The sequence below is a fragment of the Gavialis gangeticus genome, unplaced genomic scaffold, assembly GCF_001723915.1.
Source record: "Gavialis gangeticus isolate Ggan-Ray unplaced genomic scaffold, GavGan_comp1, whole genome shotgun sequence".
Lineage (NCBI taxonomy): Eukaryota > Metazoa > Chordata > Crocodylia > Gavialidae > Gavialis > Gavialis gangeticus.
This window is the reverse complement of record NW_017729030.1, coordinates 46,580,225-46,602,126: the sequence shown is the minus strand read 5'-3', so window position 1 is coordinate 46,602,126 and position 21,902 is coordinate 46,580,225. Positions and strand designations below refer to the sequence as shown.

At 39.2% G+C, this 21,902-nt stretch overlaps 1 protein-coding gene across 1 annotated transcript in view; it reads right to left on the bottom strand.

The window, feature by feature from the left end:
• Positions 1–96: 96 nt before the first annotated feature.
• HHIP (hedgehog interacting protein) overlaps positions 97–21,902 on the bottom strand; it is a 183,002-nt gene continuing 161,196 nt past the window's right edge. The window contains exons 9-12 of the mRNA XM_019521838.1: positions 6,128–6,279; positions 5,549–5,722; positions 2,684–2,827; positions 97–253 (exon numbers count right to left, since the gene is read on the bottom strand). Coding sequence (XP_019377383.1) covers positions 112–253; positions 2,684–2,827; positions 5,549–5,722; positions 6,128–6,279 — 612 coding nt within the window. The 3' untranslated portion in view covers positions 97–111. The remainder of the gene's footprint in view (positions 254–2,683; positions 2,828–5,548; positions 5,723–6,127; positions 6,280–21,902) is intronic.

Genomic DNA, 21,902 nt, shown 5'->3' with positions numbered 1-21,902 from the left:
GTTCCCTATTATATTTACAATATTTCTTTTTATCTGCATGTTTTCTACTGTGGTGTTAGTATGCATTTATCTTTCCAACCCCCCTTGAAAGGGTCTTTTTCATAATAGGTTTTACACTGGATAGAACTTACCATAATCTTTGCCCTTTATTATCTGTAAGATTCTTGCAGAAGATCTGTTCTTTCCATTTGAGTCAGAGCAAAGTATTGTTAAATTGATATTTGCATCTATTGGGTGGCGATCCACAGCACACCTGAGAAGCAAAATTAGGTTGGAAAAAATATGTCATATGAACTGACAAGTGAAAAGGTAGCCCCAGTTCTTTTACTAATAATTGCTTCTTGGCCTGATGGCCTAAGACCAATGTGTGGCCTTTTTTTTGGAGGACTATTGTCTCTTTGTGGTTCAGAGCTTTTTTTCTGAGGAGCCTTCTACACACTTGCCCAGATCACAGAGAGAATAGTTTATACATAAGAGATTTTGGTGACCCTCCTCCAAGACCTTCTGTATCTTTTGTAGCACATGCAGCCTATGTTTTATATTAATTGTTGATAATTGAATTTAAATTAATTCTGCTTAACAAAAAAATGAAGTTATTGGTACGTTAACCAGCTGTCATTCTGCCAACCTGCATACTTGATTCTTATTGCAAAGAAGGGTTTGACTTTTAGAAAGGGAGCAAAGAACCAACCCCTTTTTTTAAAAACAACTTGAGTTTCTTATTTTTTCAAACCATGGGCTGAAATGTTACAGTTACAGTACCACCCACCCAATTCATTGAACTGTGCTTTCTTCTTTATTTTGTTTAGATTGCACCAGATGGTTTAGTTTGTTTTCCACTTGTCTGTCTTTCTGTGCTGGGAAAAGTTTGTTTTTTAACCTTAGTCTCAACTATTATTTGCCAATTCTTCATTTTAAGTTTAATTGTCAAAGTTCTATTTTCTTTCACAAACTTAACAGGTTCTGTTATTTTAAAATACTTTTTTGTCACTTTGGAACAAGATGTAGTGACTTTTTGTGCCTTAATTTTGTGCCTTTTCCCCCCTATATGTTTGAAACTGAAAGCATAATTAATCAATTTGCCTAAGGCCACAGAAAAAGCTGGGTATAGAAGAAGCAGTAATACTATTTACAACTGTTGCTACAACAGTACCAAAAATGAACAATAAAAACTATAGATAATAAAATAATATTTGTATAATTTATATTTTTGGCTGAAAGCATTCAATAATATAATCCATTCTATCAGTTTACACAAAATTAAAAAAGAACATAGTATATGGTGATATAAAAAGGTAAAATGAACAGTGGACAATAGAAGAGTTCTACTTGATTTTGGCTTTTATTCTTTGTGCAAATAAAGCAAATACACCTTAGGAGTATAGGATGGGCTCTGAGTTGTTTAGAGAAAAGCCAGATATTTTTTCATTAGCACAGCATTTAAAATTTTCCTGTTAATGGAGAGATCTGTCTTCCTCTTATTTCTTCAAAGAACGAACAAGACCACAAATCGTAATTTAAGTAATCTCTCTCATTCCTCTCCAAAGAACGTATTCTGTCTGAATATGAAGGCCAGTACTGGCTACCTATGAATCTCAGTCTAGTATGACCTCTCATTGTTTGTAGTTTTGTACCCCGGACAGGTTTCCAGGCCAAAGGAGACCTTTGTTAATCTTAAAAAAGGGAAAGTTTGAGAAAGTCTCACTGGCATAATTCTTAAATTTATGTCTTGTTTTAAATTTAGGGGAAATATTGGGTCAGTGACTCTCATTACTTTTCTCAGGCCATTTGTCTGGGTGCAGAATATGGCACTTCCTGCATTTCATCTCCATGTTTAGCTTACTAGACCATGCTGCCATCAGTGAGTTATCTTCACAGATATTATAAACATTTTTTTCAAATCAAGGTAAAATGCTCCACTAAAGTTCCAGTATCTTAAATACAGGTAGATAGTAATGTGCTCGCTTGTGCTCTTGTGCACGGTCTCTCTCTCACTTTGAAGAAAAGTTACACTTTGGCCCAAATATATTTTCTATCATTCATACTGATGTATTATGACAGCAGCAGTACCAAGTACCTTAAACTGCCCTAGAAAAGTGCCTCAAACTTTATCACAAAGCAACTCATTTTTAAGTGCACAAGAAACTACTTCAGCTTCTATAACCTTTCAGTCCTTAGGATGTGAATTAGTCTCAGATTTGCTGGATTTTTTTCTTATTTGCTCATGTATTTGCTAGGCACAGAGGCTGCTATTTTATGTATGCTGTTTTCAACATAATTCGCAAAAACGTGAAATTATCCTGGCCTTCATTTGAACCAGTTACCTAAGGTCACAGATGACAACCTCCTTTATCCCAGGACTCATAAGGAAATGGATTACTGAGTTATGAAGAAACAATACATTTCACTGCCCACTAGTTATAAAACTAATGCCTCTATCTGAACTGATGAGGATGGCTATGGTACACAGGCCCAAACTCACAGAGATGCTTTTTAGGATCTTTAAGTCACCATTTGCTGCCTAACCCTAACATTCTGGGCTGATTTCTTCTGCCTTCTGTGTGAGTTCTGATTTCAATAGAAACAAGTATAAAACAGCTGAAAGCAGAATTTATCCTGGCACTAACCAAGTATGGTAAGCATCAATATGTAGAACAATGATGAATAAATGTAATTTACTTACCTGCCTGGATTGTGGAGTCCATGTGCAAAAATTTCAGGAGGCTGATTGGTGCTGTTAAAATGTGGATTGCTTTGTGGTATGGAATAAGGCACATTGCACAAATCAGTATTGACATCCAGACGTAATACGGAACCTGTAAAATCACTGAGAAAGTTGGAGGATAACACAATTGATTTTAAAAAGTATTTCAGCCAATACAGTTTATTTATGCAGTATTACAATGAACTAACAAATGGAATTACACACTTCAATGAACCGTGTGTAGATTTTTGAGCAATATGAGTCATAAGAGTTGTTACACTGGAACTGACCAAAGGTCCATTGTTCTTTATACGCGCTTCCTGGAATTCTTTTAACAAACCTTTATGAAACAATCTGTTGATATTGCAAATTTCTAACTCTTATATTTCAGGGTATAACTTTTTTAGAGTATTAGATCATTGTTATGTGTTATCCTGGTTTTTTTGGTCCTGCTACCCATTCAAATTAAAGCTGGATAGAAACCAGCTATAGAGTTGCTACACATTTTCAAGCACTAACTTTATACCTGGTTGGCTCTTTATATAGCTGGATAGTTATTGTTATTGTGTGGTAATTACTTTGCAGGTGTGGGTGGTCTAAATTTATTGCATGATTAACCAGTAATTGTGTGATAATTACTTTGCAGCCAGTTCCAAAGATCAATTATGCATTATGTAAAAACTCCCTTTTGCCCATTTATTGGATTTTTTAAAGAAGATGTTAAGGTTGGTCAGCAGTCAACCAGCATTATTTTGTTGCAGAAAATTGGAGGAGGAAAAAAAGATTTTCTCATAACATATGTTATGGCAGGAGGAACTGTGAGAGTGGAGCACTATGAAGAAAATAGGAATGAAGTTACTCAGTTGTATGTAAAAGAATGAAAACTCATTTGCACTTAGTGTTTATATTCACTCTTTTCTGCATTAGGCTCCATTATTTTTATAGGCGTTTAAAATAAAGCTTCTGAATTGTTCTTCAGCTCTGCCACTGATAACGTGCTTGCTGTAGAAGCACGAAGACACTTACTGTCCCACTGAGCTGCAGAAGCCTCAATGTATTGCCTCCTCTCTGCTTTGTCTAGATTCAATGCAACACTTATTCAAAATGACAACAAATTTGTACCAAGTGGAGCTTAGAACAATGCAACAAAGGCCCAAACAAGTGGCAAAGATATAAAGCCAAAGGTAGAAATGATATTGTTTCTTTAGCTATTTGGATAGGCTCCCATGTGGTTCAGGTCTATAATTTACAATGGTATATGGTTGTTGGAGAAACAAAGTTCATGACACATCTGTGTCTCTATTTTCTTCATGTTGGTCATACTGGAGAAAAATTGTTTAGTGGAATGAGTCCTTCCTGCATTTAAATCTAATCACAACTGCTGGTGACAACTTTAATTAAATGCTTTGGTAATACATGTGTGGGAAGAAACTTATTTCAAGTACAAGAATATACTGAAAATACAGTTCCGTGTAATAAGATTTAGCCCTAACTGAGATTTTCTGTAACCTCATAACTACGGTTTGCAGTTAGACACAGTTTGGATTCTGTTTCCACTCATAGGATCACCCAGGTGTGTGTGTACCCGCCAGAAGTAACGAAGAGGAAGATAGCAGCCCTCCCGTCTTTTAGCTGAAGAACTTCCTCACTAAGGGATTTGCCTAGACTGCTGGAAACCAGGTTCTAGCCCTGCTCCCCGCCCCCAAAAGAGATTTGTGTATAGCTCCTGCCTCCCAGCAAAATACTCTTAAGCACAGGGCAGCCAAGAGCAGGAGATATGTGAAGCCAAGAGAAAGATAAGAAAGCAGAGCCCATCTGGTTCGGGACATGGATGATATCCTGGTAGGAAGGGTCCTTTGGGTTTTGACCCTGGTTCCTAATAGGTTTTCTGCATCTTGCATTTAATATTGAACTGGGCAAGCAGCAGTGGTTCAGCCTCCACTAAGGGCAGGAGCCAGGGCAGGAACCTGAAACAAGGGCTCACTCCCTTCCAGAGTATCATCCTTCTTAGTAAGTCACCCTGTGTTCTGACAACTTGCTTTTTGTTCCTTCCTGGCCCCACATATCTGACCATCTCTGCTCCCCAGTAGGCCTGGTTCAGAAGGGCTGGAAAGTGCTTAGGCAATGCCTAAGCCTGCTTGTTAGACCATTTTGCTAAGGAGCCAGAGATGCAGGTTCAAACTTCTGTGGGTTTGCAGGGCTAAAGCAGTGATTTTCAGCCAGGATGTACTGGCCCATGGAGTGCCTTGAGATTCTTCCAAGGATGCCAAAGGGCACCACACAATGTTAACATGGTTAGGTATGCAAACATGGTTCACAAGACCCAGAAATTTCTAATAAGAATGCATAGTGTTAAAAACATTCTGCCTTGTAGTGGTCTTTGGTCTAGGAAGGCTTTCTTCTTCTGTCAAACACCTGCTGGTTTTGGTTTTTCTGCAACCACAGGAAAACTATATCGTTCTGGGACTTCCCTGACATTACCTGTATGCCCAGGTGATTCAATTTCATTAGAGAGCCTACACAACCATAGTGTGGTCTTCTGACTTCTGAGTATGCTCATAAGGAAAGAGCAGTGCAAATATAGCTACACAGAATCCAAGCTGTGCAAAATTGCCAAAAAATCCAGTTTTGTAGTAAGTATAAACAAAATCTTGCTTGTCTAACTCATGCACTAAAGTCAACAGAATTAAATAAAGTAAGGTGAGTCGAGTTTACCCTTATGAGTTTACTGGTGAGTGACTACAATGTTGGTTGACTCCAGTGACCTATCCTCATGATTATCTAAAGGCAGAAAACAATTTAAAAAAAGACTCGGCATTTTTAATCTATTGGTAATTTTTGTACCTTAAACCATCCATCTCTTCCATATCATCCAGAGTGATCATGCCATCACCCAGGAAAATGTATAAGAATCCATCTGGACCAAATAAAAGCTGTCCTCCTAGATGTTTTCGATGTAGCTCTGCTACTTCTAGAAACATTCTTGCTGTTCTCATATCAACTTGGTGTGGATTTTTCCTGCAGTATAAAGATATAAAAATAATTCTTGTATCTCTGCTACTATTATTTCCCACAGTTAATAAACTTAAATTAATGAATGACACTGTAAGGAACAGCCATTGTAACCCAGAAATTTATGTTTTCCAGAAGTCATGCAAATGATACTGCACAGGATATATATACACAGTAACTTGGAAACCACTCTAATACAAATGACAATGGCAGCATAGAAAATAAGAGAATAAGGCAATAGACTCACTGCTGTTTTAAAACTATTGCTTGAAATAAACCCAGTGGAATGTGAGAAAGTTCCTAAATATGCCAGATGATATACTAGTTGACAGTTCATTTAAAAAAGTAAGAAATCCCAAATAAAGAGAGATGATAAAACTGAGTTTGGGATGTTTAGACTTTTACTGATACCTGGATACTGTGTACTCTACAACCCGAAGGATGTGGTCATGAGGTCCAATGGCCCATCTCTCTTGGTTGGTGGTATAAGACACATACAACTTTCCATTTTTCTTGTAATTGGGATGGAATGCAAGGCTTAACAGTCCTCTTTCATCTCCTCCCTGCAGTCAAATGAAAAACACAAAGAATTGTGAAGTTAATTATGTTCTTTATTGTGTTTCAGTTGAAACCCACCAAAAGTCTCTCTTTCTTTCTTGTGGATAATCTTTGTCCAAATCTTTTTTTCTCTTCCCTGACTACTGCACAAAAAAAGGATTATAAAACATTTCACTTTGGGGGACCCTGTAAGAGTTGGAACAAGACAATTTTCTTATGTATGCACAGACTCTTATGCCACTTTTGTGGAGTGACTTTTGTATGTAATATTTAGGAAGCCATGAAGACAAGTTTAAGTGCTGTGAAGAATTCTTTGCTAGGTTACTAGGTTGCTTGTAGTTTGCAGAAAACAAATAAAAAGGTCTACAATCAGCAGTCACTTCTAATCCAAGTATCCAAAACCTAAAACACAGTGTATGCTGCCAACTCCCACTGTCTTGGCAATATGTTTAGAAAACAGTTAAATTGCTTGTGTAATATGTAAACCTTTGTTTTACCCTGGAGGCAGCTACATCAGTTGTCACAACTATGGTGGTCTGTTCATCATAGCTAGCATACTGTAGGTAATAAGCAGCGTTGGGTCTCTCTGCAGAAAAACCATAGTTTTACATGTGGCCCTTCAATGGAAAGGTTTTCATTGTTTTTTAAAAAAAATAAAAATAGAAGATCTCCAAACAACTTTCTTTTGTTATTATGATTGCCACAAAGATCAGTGCAGTTATATGTTAAGCATCAAGTCCATGTAATGTACTGTGACAATGCAAATACCAGTGTACTTAAATAGAAGGCAATTTACTCTTTTGGCTTCTAAAAATATACTGAGTATTACCAGGGTCTAAATTACATTTTGCTGTCTGAAAGGAGGCTATACCATAGGTTTGTTTTAGCCCTTTAGGTAATACACAAACATATAATGAAGAGAAGTTGAGGCATAAACAGAATATTTTTATTGTCATTCAAATTCAGTTAATGTGTGGGACTTTTTTACTACCTGGAGGCTGTTTGGTGGCCTACACTAGGATTTCCCACACTGTCAAAGCTGATAATCCTTTGGCAGACTAAGAAAAGTTCTGTGACTATGCCCTGCCTGTCTGCAATATCTCTACTCCCAGCTCTAAGGAGGTCCAGTTCTGTAACTGTAACCACGAAAGTTACAAGTAATTATGTAATTGTGATTTGTAAAGGACAGCAAAAATGTTTTAAATGCATTTGACGTTCAGCATGATGGATGAGACTTTTTCTGTTGAAAGTTGTTCTATGCAAAGCCTAATTTGGTAAAATGCACAGCTTTAATTAATTTTCACTTGAAATAATGGCTATACATTGTTTTTTATGTCAGTCATGGAAGAGAAAATTAACCCAGAATTGAGGATGAAAATAGAACAACAGATTTCATAGTCTGTGCAACTAAAGCTGAATCCTCCTCTTTTTATACCAATATTTGCATATTTTTTCACCAGATAAAGTCAGCTTTAAGGGGTTGTCAGAAAAAAGTATGTCATTTTGTTTTGCCTAGTCAGTGCTATTGAATCAGGCACACCATAGATACAAGGGCTGGTAATCCACTTCTTTCCTCCTTGTGATTCTTCAGGAAATAAACCTGCAGTTAGATCTGTTTTTATTTTAGATATTGATTTATGAGTTCCAATCATGACCAAGTTACTATGATAAAACTAAGTGACACAAACCAAATCTGAGTTTCTTTGCAAGCAGAAAGATGTATCTCCAAGTATTCTGATGAATGATCCTACTTATTAGTCAAAGACATGGCCACTCCTGTTCATCTTTCAGAGAGAAGAGTTCAGCTTCTGTAGGGAGGCCCAAGCAAATTCCACTCAAAATCTTCCCAGGCAAATCTTCCAGACCAGGAAGTTTGCTGGTAAAGTCTCTTGTGTAGGTACAGAGGGATAAGCCTGGGGCAGGCCCATTGACATATTTCTGGCTTGGAGTGTGCTTACAGTCTTGGGTGCTGGGTTGTGAACAGTGTGCATAGGTCCCCACCTTGGTGCTAGGCACCCCATGTTGCAGAAGCATAGATGAGCACTTCCTGGCTCAAGGATATTTACATGAGCCAAAATAAACATGCCATTCATGATAAAGTTTTGAAGGCATCAGCAAGGGAAGAACGCTGATCATTCTGCCTCTATAGATTCTACTTAGTACTTTACAAGAGCTCTTACTTGGGGGTAAAAAAGGACCACTAATGAAAGATTATCTCAAAGCAGAGGAAACAAGAAAATGTAATGGAAAGCTTACAGTGAAAGTTACTACTTCAACAGCTTCGTGGAGGACCTAGTACAGATTTCCAGGTACTTTCAATATAGCAAGAACTGGGTGTTATATGAAATATTTGTGTTATAAGGTACTTGGTGGGGTGCTTTTGAAAGTAGAATTCTAGGATTGCTGTCCTTATTTGTCATTGCTGTGGCATTATCTTTGTAGCTCCCTCACTGAATACAGAAAATGTCTTTGGCTTCCAGTAATGTGTGAAGAGCAGCATCTTCTTCTGTGTCCTGTCCCACTAGTTCAAAAAGAGTAAGTGGCCTCTAATAGACTCTTCAGAAACATCTCTCACAAATGCTAAAACCTGTGCAGAAACAAAGACCCTTGTTAATTCATCAAGTAGAATGATTAAATATTTGCTTTTTCTGGACTTTGGAATGTAATTGTATTTTCAGCTAAGTCATTGATACACTATGAAACATGATTTGACAACGCTACTGTTTCCAATTTGGCAGCTGTTGCAAATCTCATACTTGTACTATTGCAGATACCATTTTCTGCACCTTACATTATGGACTAGGTTATACAGATACCAAATAAGATTCTTACAAAGTAGTCATGTGAAAATTGCCAATTTTGAGTAATTGGTCTTGTTCATTTTTCAAGGTTTTAATGCTGTTTTCTGGGGGGGAAAAATCCTCAGTTTTATTTTTTCAATACTGGAATTCTTTTGTTTTAACATCAAAGTACATAATTGCCTGGTTAGTGCATGAAGCCACTACAGGCCAGTGTTAAGGCTTCTTGTATGCATTTTATTTTTTAATTTGAATATGTTTCATGGATTTTTCTAATATTTTGATTTTACTTTATGATACATCCCTTGATACATCTCCAGAGCACACAAGCTGAGTTCCTTTCTGGAAGCCAATAGAAAGTGTTAGGCCCTGGGATGCATTTCAATGTCCATATTTAACTCAGGAAGGAGGAAAACCCATCTGCCTAGTAGTTTACTGGGTGAGGGATTTGCCCATGAAATGGGGAACATGGGGTATAGTGCTCGGCTGTAGAGGGGCTGAAACCACATTTTCCATTTTGCAGGAGAGTGTCCTAATGGTGAGGCATTGTAGGAAGGAGTGAGGACATTTTCCACCCGTCCTGTTCTATCCATCCTGGATGGAAACAAGTGCAAGGTGGAACTTAACTCCTTAGTTCATTGAGGAGGGCACTTTCCTGGGAGGTAGGAACGTCTGGTTCTGGCCCCTGCTCACACTTCTCTTAATACATTTTATCCATTAACTATTAATACAATCTGCGTGTTAAAGGGCTCGACTATGCCTAGGGATTTTTTGAGGGGCCAAAATACCATTTTCTCTAATAATCTGTACATCTGAATGCAAAAGGCCTCAAGCCTTTGGTAGGAAGCATTTCTGAGTTAGGACATTTACCTTGGGGAAAAATAATTACACGATGTAACGGCTGTTTATAGTATGTATACTAGACCCCATCTCCAAACTATTTCCTTTCTCCTATTGCACTGCAAACACCTCCACAAACTTGGGTCTGTTTCTGCCTATGTCATCATTGTAAATTCCATTTGCCAAGCCACTGTTATTTTTTGTGGTGGGGGTGGAGAGGTTAGTAAAAACAGTCAGCGCCCAATAAATGCACACATTTTCAGACCAGTGTAAATCCTAATTAACTGACTTTTTTATTTTGAACTTTTTCAGTCTCTAAAGGAGACTCCTCTTGGTCTTTGTATGGCAGCTGTAAGACAACATCATAGAGTGGTTCCTATAGATTTACAAAAGTTTCAGTCTCAGAAAAGGACTTTAGAGAAAGAGAAATTTGTGTTATCAATGTGGCCGGAACTGTTTGTTAAAAAGTGTCTGTTTCTCTACACTTCCTTTGAATGTTCAAATTATGATCAATCTAGTGGTAGGGGAGAGAGAATGCACTGAGTCTTTCATTTCTCTCCCCAGTGCAACACGGTTGTAAATCTGAAAGGTTGTCTTTTAGTAAGGTGATCAGCCTCAGATGGTTGGTATCTGGGTGGGTGTTGGCTTCTTTGGGCACTGGAACTCAGGCTTCATGATTCAGACAGAAAGAGGCATAACTGCAAACCCTTGATATTTAGCAGGCACCAAAAGATATCCTGGCTGGTTCCTTGATTATAATGTATTTGTTACATGTCTGAGGATTTGGTTTGCTAAATATTCAATATGGTTTACTGGTTTACCAAATAAACTGTTTTTTTGCTTTAGTTAAGAATGTCTCTGTCTTTAGGGTTTGGTGCTTTCTGCAGCTTTTTTTTTCCAGAGGCCTAAGTTGCATTTAATATTTTAAAACATTCTTTACAAGGCCATCTTTGTACCCAGGATGCACAGATATATATCCTATTGAAGTTAGTAGGAATTATTTATGCATATATATGAAGGCAGGATTTGACTCAGAGTCATTAAAGACCTAAATTAACCTTTTATAATAGATGAAGTGGCATCTTTAGTTTCTGCTAAAGTTCCATGTAGGTAATTACAAAAGTCCCATGTGTAGCTGAAAACTATTGAAGTGACAGCAATATAAATGCGTAGATTAAGGTAGTGTAAGAACAATATTGAAGCCATAATGATCCAGAAATTATGTGAGAGGCAAGGATTTCTTACGGTGATATCAGAACAGTCAAACCTGATACAGATTGTCTTGAATTCAAAAGCTTGTCTAATAGGCCTATGCGAAGCAGCTAGTATTCTCTTTGGATTCGGATTTGGCTGATTCGGGGGACAGTGATTCGATTTGGTGATTCAGATCACTGTTCCAAATCCATTCAGCTGAATCTGATTTAGAGATTCAGCCACTGCCGAATCTCCAAATCAAACAGGTCCCATCCCCTGCCTGCTCTCCCAGCCCCGTCAATGGCTGCCCCACCCGGCCCCAGTGTTCTGGCTTTTTAAAAAAAAAGCCCTGCACTCACTGGATGCTCCCAGGTAGGGGAGAAGGGAGGGGCAATCCCTGCTGCCCCCCACTGCAGCAGCTGTTGAGTGTGGGGCTTTTTTTTTTTAAAAGAACTGGTAGCTGGGGCCAGGCAGGGCAGCCATGGGTGGGGAGAGCAGGCGCAGGATGGGGGCTCATGGCAGAGCCCCCACACAGTGTGGGGCAGTGGGGATTGCCTCCCCACCTGGCAGCAGCCAGTGAGTGAAGGGCTTTTTTTTTTAAAGAGCTGGGACACTGGGGCTGGGCAGCCATTGACATGGCTGGGAGAATGGACAGGGGCTGGGGGTGCTCAGGGGGGCTGGAGGAGAAGGCAGGGGATGGGGTCTGGCAGGGGTCCCCCCATGGTCCCCTCCCCCCTCTACCAGCCCCCCCTACCCGCTACTTACCAGCACCAAGTCTGGGTCCAGCTCTCTGTGGCAGCAAGCGGGGACTGCCTGAATCTCTGAAGCTCTCCAAATCTTTTCCAGATTGATCTGGAGAGTTTTTAATAGATTTGGACCATTTTTTTTGGTTTCCCGATTTGATTCGGATTCAGAGATTCTGCTTCCAAATCAGGCCAAATCTCCTCTGAATTGAATAAGTACCCAAAGCTTCACACAGCCCTATTGTCAAACTCCAGCCCAGCTATATAGTTGATCTGATAAAAGATATCACCCTAAGCAATCGTTGCCTCTCACATAGATTAATTTATTTGGATGGGGCTTTTTCACTTCTGGCTGAAAGCAAGTATTGCTTCTATGTGCATTTAAACAGCTGTTGGGTTCCACTAAAGATCTGGCCATGTTCAGTGGTGACTGAAGTTATTCAGCTTTCTATAATTTAGTAATTTGTTGACTGTTTTGGAACCCTCTGCGATATTTTTCTGTCTTTATATTTGTATTTTGTTGTAGCAAGTTTTCTCTTCCACCCACAAGTCTAGTAAGCAGAACTCCCACTCTGCTTCTTGAGCAGGTATCTTTTCTTCGGCCATCATACTTACAAATGAATATGGAGTTATGAACTGGCCACCATCTGACAGGCAGCGTCACCAAAATTAACACAAATTTAACAAGTACCTTGGCCTTAATATTTGAACATTTAATTTTATAGAGTGGCTGCCCCATAAGAATAATCAGTATAGGGCCTAATTCTGCATATCAGTTATAAACTTCAAATGACTCCTTAGCCTAATATTTTGCATTATAAAAATGCAATCAATCACAAGATGCTCTCTGTAAACATTTTCATAAGGAGTTTAAGTAAGGCTTTTTAGAAATTGTGGAGGAGTAGACAGCATATACTTTATTTAGCATGAGCATACCATGTATTTTATATACCACAGTTTTGTCTGTATTGGAGGAATTTAAAGAGGGAGCCAAAATGAAAATAAGTATACCCAGCTCCACAGATAGCACCATGAAGTTAAACTTATCCCACTGGTCTCCCCTTTACTTCTGACATCAATTACAACAAAAACAAAGATTTTCATATGCCCTTGAGTGTTTTATAAACCATTGGTTTTTTTGCCTTTGTCTTGATGTTCACTGAAGAGTGCCAGCCATTAAATGCTGGTTCTAGTAATCTTTTTTTTTTCTACTCCAGATTTTGCTGTTCTGCTGGGCAAGTTTTTAATTTAAGTCAAATGCAATCCCAATCCCTGATAATGCAATTCTTCCAATCATCCCAAAATAGTAGATGTCATTTACAAATGCAGAGGATGATCTAACACAGATCTATAGCTTGCTTCCCTCACACTGTCACAGTAGGAGAGGAGTCTTGCTTCAACAAAGTTCCCACTTCTGGGTTGGAAGCAGTTAAAAGTTTTAAAACTGCCCAAAGCCAGCCAGTAATTGGGTGGTTCAAGGCAGTGACAACTAATTGGTAGTGCTTCACCGTTGAAAGCCACTGAAGGAATGCGGTGAATAAGCACACTCCCTCCAGTGAACCTGGCTACGTTTTGGCAACTCTGCTCCCCTATACCTCACCTCCTCCTTACCACAAACTGTCTTCTTCTGGTGGCCTTTCTGCAGCCAGGGATTGAAGTCTTTTATGCTGTGGAATTAACCTCCTTAGTCATGTGGTAAAACTATCAATTGGGAGTTTTGAAACTAAACTGCAATAAGCACCAAGAATATTTACTGAATGTTACAAATCTTTCATTGACAGGGAGAATGGACTGAATGACTTCTCCTATTCAATCTTCTCCCTATTGCTTTCAGTTTTTACATGCCCCAAGTGGCCTCTTTTGTGGCAAAGATATCTTTGAGCAGAGAGAGTTAGTTTAGCCATGTTAGTCTGAAGTCAATCAAAAGGCAGGATAGATATGCAACTGATGAAGTTAACATATCGCCAGTGCCTTCTGAAAGGCACATTTTGCCACTCTGTTTATTTTAGTGGATATCTCAATAAAACTGCTTTACTCATTGAAGCACCAGAGAGAGTGGGCCTTGTCTGAAAAAGTTGGCTTATTATATTAATATTCACAAATACAAGAGCCCAATCATGATTTTTCAATCACAGAAATGTCTGATGTTTCCCTTTTAAAATGTTATTTTATTAGTTAAAAGATTTTTAAACAACTTGTTAATATTATTTGGAGATTTTTTCCCTATAGGAATCCAAATAATGCTATTGTTAAATAGTGACTTAGTTGGCTCTATCAACGTCCCATTTTGACTGCAGTATTCACAGAACACACATTTGGGCTGCTCATGCTAGCCCTTTTAACCATGTATACAAGACACATCTCTACTTGTCAGTAACATTTTTTTTCTAAAGTGCTTTATTTTTTTTAAAAAAATACATGATTTCTAACAGCAGAATAATGTTAATGAATTCAGTAAACCTTGTCATCATTCAATATAAAAACTGATTTTTTTTTAAACAGTACGAAATGTCAACATATCATTGCTGCTTCTATTGCTGATACAAAAACAAACAGACACCATTTAAAAAACACTTACCCTGGTGCAAAGATTTCCCTAAGCTGTTAAAAACAATAAATTGTCATACATGTAAACATGAAGTCTACAAGACTTTGAAATCAATTGTGTAGGAAAATCTTTTACTGAGAGATGAAAAAAGGGAAGAGTGTATATAGTGACACATGGCAAGTTTGACAGCAAACTTATGTAATATGGGCCAACTGACAACAAATTTTGGACTCTGATAATGGAAAACAAATTCCTTATGTTTTACCAGAACTTTATATGGAAATTTACAAATGTAATTCACAACAGAATAACTGTAATGATTATACTCCACACATTAAATTAAAACCAGAAATCCTCATTTGTCTAATGCTAGATATTGAATAATATTGATTATTAAGTGAAATGCGGATGCAGCTGGGAAACTTGCCTGATGTTTTGCAGGATAGGACATTGCCCTTACATTGTAAGCTCTTTTGAATCTCCTTGCTAGTTAGTGTTTGCAAACTATTATGTTTTAAAGCAGTCACTTGACCTTTACAGTGCCTGCTTAAATGCTCTGTACAGCAAGAGTTTTTTAAAGATTTAAAATACAAAAATTAAGGAAAGAGTCACTTAGATGTGTGTTTTATCATTGTCTATAGGCTAAGAAGGTAGTAGGACTTTATTGCCAGAGTCCTGGCATGCCACATTAAATGCAAACCTTAAAATGCACGTTATAGCTAAGTACAGACAGTCAAAAAGCCGGAAGTTGAATTGACTCAATCTTTGCAGATTAGTCTAAGCTGCATAAATTGTACTGATAAACAAGTGAACAGGCATTCACTTCTGATTCTGGAAATGCAGCCACAGGCCTGCAGTGGCTCAGGCCAGAAGCCAGGGGGACTCTAGAGTATGCCTCCCTGCTTGCCTGGAGCAGACAGCTTGGACCAAAGCTAGCCCGCCCGCCCTGTGGGGCAGGATGATGGTTTGCAGCGAAGGTACAAAGCATCCTGGGATGCAGGGGGACTGTGAGTTAACTTGAATCTGGAGGGGATCTAGGATAGAAGTTCATCACACTGATTTAGTCTACATCAGTTAAGTCTGATACTATATTAATCTAGGTTTATCTTAAACCGGTTTTAGCCATTTTGAAAGCAGATTATGTGCACTGAATTTCTGTTATTACAGATTTGAATCTGTTTCTGATCACTTATACTGGTTTATGTGTAACTTCTGTCCCTAGCCTCAAAGTGCAGTGAATGGGCAGAGAGTCCTCAATCAGTTTACACCATTTGTATTTTTTCAGTATGTTGTTAAACTATTACCTGTATTTATTTATTTAAACTAGCCATTCACACCTGTGCCATGTGGCCTTGCAGAGACTACCAGCTCAATACTGGTATTTTAAAAATATTCTGTAAAGGGAAAGTGATTTGAGTGGGTTGCCATTCAGTCAAACAACACTAATTTTATTGGAAGCTGGGCTACGTCCATGCCAAATTTAATCTTTTCTCTTGGTCATTAAAGACTGATGCTGTTCAAGGTAAAGCTGTAAAAGGTTTTTTTTTAAATAAGAAAACTGCCTTTTCCACTTCTTTTTCAGAAAGAGATACACCAATTTCGTTAAAACCTACAAATGCACATGAACACATATGCACACATGCATGCATGCACACACATGTACACACACACACACAAAACCTGTGCATATATAAGAAAGCCCCTTGAAGGATAAAAGGTACCAGTGTCTAAAAAAAAAGAGCTGGAATGGAAAATCATACGAAACCTTAATTGTAGATGTTGCTTATACTCCAGCTATAACCCTGCCAGGTGCTCTCTTTGAAGACAAGGCCCACATTTAGAAGTCTGAGCTCTGCTACTACTAGGCATAGTAAAATGGCAAAGCTTTACCTTTTCACCCACTGAGGAATGTGTGCACAAATTCTAGAGATATTCTGAATGCTGTTCTCTTGCCTCACATCCAAAGAACTTTTGGACTGCTGAAAACTGGAGAGGCATATCCACCTATATTTAGCATCATGCAATCAGCATACTTCTGATAAGGATGTGACATATTTTCAGAACAAATTCTGATTGCATATGTTAATGGTTTTTCAACATATGGTCTGCCAAATACTTCATGTATTTAGAATTTGTATTCTGAAAAGTCATAAAGTATAAGTATTCTTCACTTTTTTACTATAGCAAATACACGGGATAGCTTTTATTGAGAGCTGGATAAATAAGGTAATATGTAATACATACGTGCTTTTTACACATAAAATAATTTATATATTACCTTATTTATCCATTTCTATAATGGAAATATGCGGAAAGGAAGACCACATGCTAGAAGATATGTGGTTCAGTAGGGTGGCTGCTGGATCCTTAGTTCTGATGGGACAGAAACTTCCCCACTGAGATGTTCTCCGTGGATGCGTCTACACATGCGCTAAAGTGCTTTTCCTAATGTGGCTAAATCTTCTGCAGTTAGAAATGCATACAAACATCAGTTACCTTCTGTGAATATGATGACTATCACAGCAAAATCTGCTTCTGGCAGATTCCAGTATTTCTAAAAATAATACATCATGCAAATTTTGTGTGGTCCAGAAAGAAAATTGTTTTAAAATGTTAAAATTCCCTCATTCTGTTTGCTTGCTAATTTCTACGTACTGTTATTCCCATAAGATTCAGAGCTCAGTGGCTTTTTTTGGACCTCCATTTGAGTAAGGCACCTAGGCCGTGTCTACATGAGATGCTGACTGTGTGCAGTTGTTACTGCACAGTCTTTTAGTACTTGTATACGCAATCAAAGTTACTGCACAGTAGCATCACCAAATGACTTTTAGGTGACGCTGACTGCACAGTAGCTCATCACTATTGTGCAACAGCATCACCTCACACTTTGTGCCATGTGATGCTGCTGTCCAGTAGTAATGAGCTGCTGTGCAGTCGGCATCTCATGTAGACATGGCCCCAGTCACCGAACACAAAATGTATTGCTTAAGTGACAAGGTACAGCTAGTCAAAGGCTAGGTAAAGACATTCAAAAAGCCTGAGGTGGAATCAATCTACATTATGCGGTTTTCTGTAAGTGGTGTAGTTTAGCTTGGTAGTGAACAGAACACACATTTGCCCTTTGGTTCTGCCATTTTTAAATCAGTCGGTGTGTGCTGAACTTCTGTTCTGTTATGGGTTTGGACCAGTTTCTGATTGCTTGGTCCAGTAAAAAATGTAATGTCTAGACCTGGCCAAGAGCTCCAATGCCACATACAGGCTCAGATACTGCCAATTGTTTGTTTATGATCAATATGTTTTCAAAAAAATTGCATAATTTGTTCAAATGAAGAATAAATCCAGGAAAGTCTTGATTTGCTCATGAACATTTTTTAAATAAAAAGGTAGCTAACTCCATCAAGTAAATTATATTCTCAGAATGATTCACACGCATGTAGTTTTACACTTCATTAGAATAGAACAGTACAAAGAGGGTTAATAATTTGGGGGCAGACATTAGTATTTTAATGAAACATGCCATATGGGAAAAGCCTAGTGGTAGAGGGTGTACATTTTGTTCCTCAGTTCTAATCTATGTGTATAACAGGAAAATGATGACAATCCATAGTAATGCTGACAATTCAGACATATAGGAAATACCCATAAAGGAAACTAATTCCATCTGGCTTTGACCCAAATTATATGAATGAGAAGTATGTTTCTTGTTCAGAACGCAAAGATAGTTTCATGCATTGCATAGAAGGAATGTGTACTTTATGTACAATTATAAAAATGAATTAAGGTGTGGCATTGATGTGGGATAATTAGAGGGGTCTGTTTGGATGTGACTGTGCTGTAGCACAATTATAACATCTGAATATACAAGACAATCAATCTCTATGAGTATGTCTCAAGTAGGGCTGGTTGGGAATATTTTGATGAAACACCTCTTCCTCCAGGAGTGCCATTTTGTTGGAACTGAGGATCTTTGTAGGAAAGGGGTTATTTTAATAAATGTTCCTTTTAAAAATAATTGAATTTGTTGAAACATGCAATTTTTTCAAATTAATAGTTTCATGCCTTCATTCAAAATTACTTTTCATTTTGAAAGGTGATTTATGGTAAATATATTTCAAAGTTAAAATTGAAATGAAACATTTTTGAATTACTGAAACAAACACTTCGGTTAATCTGATCTGAATGTTGTGGGGTAGGGGATTCAGTTCACCACATTTTTCAAGATTTTGTCCCAATTGTTGATGATAATTTTTTTTAAAAACCCCAAAATATTAATGATTAGAAAACTATTCCTGTTGTTTTCTAGCCTCAGTGCTCTTTGCAAGAAAAGCTGAGCTGACTATCAGAGAAATGCTCATCTTGGTTATGCGTTGGTCAGGTTTAAGTTTTCTGCCTGTTTGTGGCCTATCATGGTTCTCATTAGTTTATAACAAGGCTATGACCAGCACTTGGAGTTCTCTGTTACTCAATGCTGGTGGGATGGATCTTTTGTTTTTCCAAGCATCTAGGTGATGGTTTTCATGTTATTAAATCATGAAAATGACTACCTTGCAGGGAGAGGGAAATGTTTCAGGTTCTCTAGTGGGTAAGCTTTTGAGCTGTTCCAAGAGAATTGCCTTGTGTCATTTGCTATAGACCAGTTTCTGTATTTTCCTTTTTAGCGGTGGTGGGTTTGACTCCCATATAGTGTTTTAAGATGGTCAGGATCCTGGACCTGTCCTAATTTACCTTCACACCTCTTGTGATACAGGCACACTATGGGTCAGCGTGATCAGTGTTCATCTGATGATATGATGGTAACAAATGATCTGTTACCCTAACTCGGTTACTGTAAATCAGTGGGTAGATTTTGACACTCCTGAATCATGGTGTCCTCCTTTCATGGCTATACACTGTCACAGATGTTCTTCAGGGTTTTATATCAAGGCTGCTCACCCTCTGGCCCATGGGCCAGATGTAGCTCACAATATAATATTATCTGGCCTATGGGGCTCCCGGCTGGTCTGGAAACATGGTGGCACTGTTCCCCTACTGCCAAGTCTCTGGACTGATGGGGAGCCTCCAGAGCCCAGTCCTGGCACATGAAGCAGAAAGTGAGTGGCATTAGGTTCCAGAGCCTATCGGGCCTGCAGACAGGCCCCACACCATTAATCTGGTTCACAGGGCCAAAAAGATTGAGCACCACTGCTTTAGATTGTACTGGAATACAGGATCCAAGAAACAAAGATGGCAAAGTCCACACCTAGGCTTTTGTCTTGTGGTGTGCAAGACAGGGTTCCAGACTTACTTGCACCAGGTGGCTTAACTTGTATAGCACATGAAACCCTTGGATACAATAATGGTAAACTAATATGCCTGTGGTGAAGTGGGAGCTCCCCAACCATCCACAGTGCTGGTCTCCCACTGCCTCTGGGCACGCTTCCTGCCTATCTCACCTGCCACATCTTACTGTTAAGTAATCATGATCTTAATTAGGCGGGAGGCTGCCCTTTTTGGGCCCTGGTGTCTAGGGCCTTGAGTACATGCTCCTGCCTCCCTTTATATGTCCCATGCCTCACAGATGTTTCTAACAATTGTGGAAAGCTCCAGCCTGAGGCTGGGCCCAACTCATTGCAGTATTAAGCCTCTCATGATCTGTCCTGTTATGGGCCACACTCATACTGCCAGCACTCTCATACTCCACCGTCTCTTATACGGTCTCTGTCATACTGCCCTTGCTGGGCCTCACTTGTACCACCCTTCCTTTTCCTTGGGGCCACACACACCCTGCCCTATCTTCAAGGGTCCTCGGGCTTAATTCCCTTCACTCCCCGGCCAGCAAGAGCACAGCCTTTTGGGCATCCCTGCTGCCCTCATCCAAATGAGCACTGGGCGGTTTGCAAAATACTACGCAGGCTCTGCCCTTGTCTCATAGCCGGGTAACCCCCCCCAGCTGCTCTCCATACAGAGCTGCTGACTCACCCCCTTATTTCTCTGCGCCTTCTCCTGTGCCACCCTCCAATCGGCTTCAGGCCCATCTGTGGCCTCAGGTACTTGAAGGCTTTCCTGAGCCAAATTCGGTCCCCCAAGTTAACAGGACCTCAACTCATGCCCCCTTTCTCATGGCCTGAAGAGAGCTTGCAACATCCCTAAGTGATGAGCACCCCACTGGTGCTCCACCACAATGCCAATAACATGCAGTGGTACGTCTTGTGACTGATGGATTCTGTTCAGGCTGCCACTGCCTTAGAGACTTGTTTGATGGAAAACTTGCATTTCAAGTTCAGTTTTCTGGAACTCAGTCCAGGTAGGCAGGGTTGAGCTCTGTGTTTGCTAGCTATTGTTCTCTGTGGAAACAATGAAAGTATTTTTGGCTGTAGTAATCATGAAGAAGCAGATGTTTGAGGTCATTAGAATGTTGTTTCTATCAAGTGACAGTGAAGGGGAAAGTGAAGTCAGAAGGGAGTGGTTGTTCTGTGAAAAATGTGCTCTATCGATGTTTGTGTCTCTCTCACTTCTTGGCCTCTTGTAGGTCAAGATCAAGTGTGATTTGCTGTGAGAGTTCATTCTGATGCATAGTTTCTGTCTACTTTTACTCAAAAAGTTACCATGAGGGCATTTGGTGCATTGGATTGGACCACATTTTGGAAAAGCTGGGCACGTCTACATGTGCGCTTTACTGTGGAGTACACTAATTTGCTCCACAGTAAATTGTCAATGTCTACACAATTAGGGTGCAGTAGAGTAATTTACTGCGCTGTAGCATAGTCCCATCAGACACAAGTAATACCCTACGCTGGAGTAAATAATTACGATTAAACAGAAAGTGCAGAAAGTAATACAGGAGCAAATCGTTCCCAGTCAGCCAAGCCAGCAGGGGGCCAAGGTTCTGCCTGCTTCCAAGCCTGAACTGCTCCACCTGGGCTCAATTTGTTCCTGTTGCAGGGCGCACATTCAGATGCTGCGCCCAGATTAGTTTACACCGGTACCAATTGCGCCGGAGTGAATTCAGCCTCATTAATTGCACATGGAGATGAGCCCAGCATATATAGGATCCGTGGATTCTGATGGATGTGTTGTGGGGGTGTTGATTGTTACAGCATTGGAGATGTTTTGCATCAGTTGTTAAGGCAAGGCTGTGTCCCATTTGATGTCTGTTGAACAGTGGTGAGTTTGCTTCTGATGATGATTTAAATTTGTGGTGAAAGTCATAAGCCATCTGTTGAATCAACTTTTCTGACTTTACTATTCTTGTGTTAAAGGGAAATTTACAAAACAGGCCAGCTTGGGAAGAAAAAATCATAAGCTGACTGGATACTATGAACCAAAGACTGGACACTGATATTGACTTTATGGCATACCGTGAGCTAACTGATTCCTCCTTCTTTCGCATTACAGGTGATAATGACCCTCCTTCCTTTTGATAGGTCTTGATTTCCCATTAATCAAACTTCTTTTCTTCTGTATTTGTCTTCTGCCCCTGGCAATCTCTCTCCTCTGATTTTCATAGACCTACACACTGTTTTTAA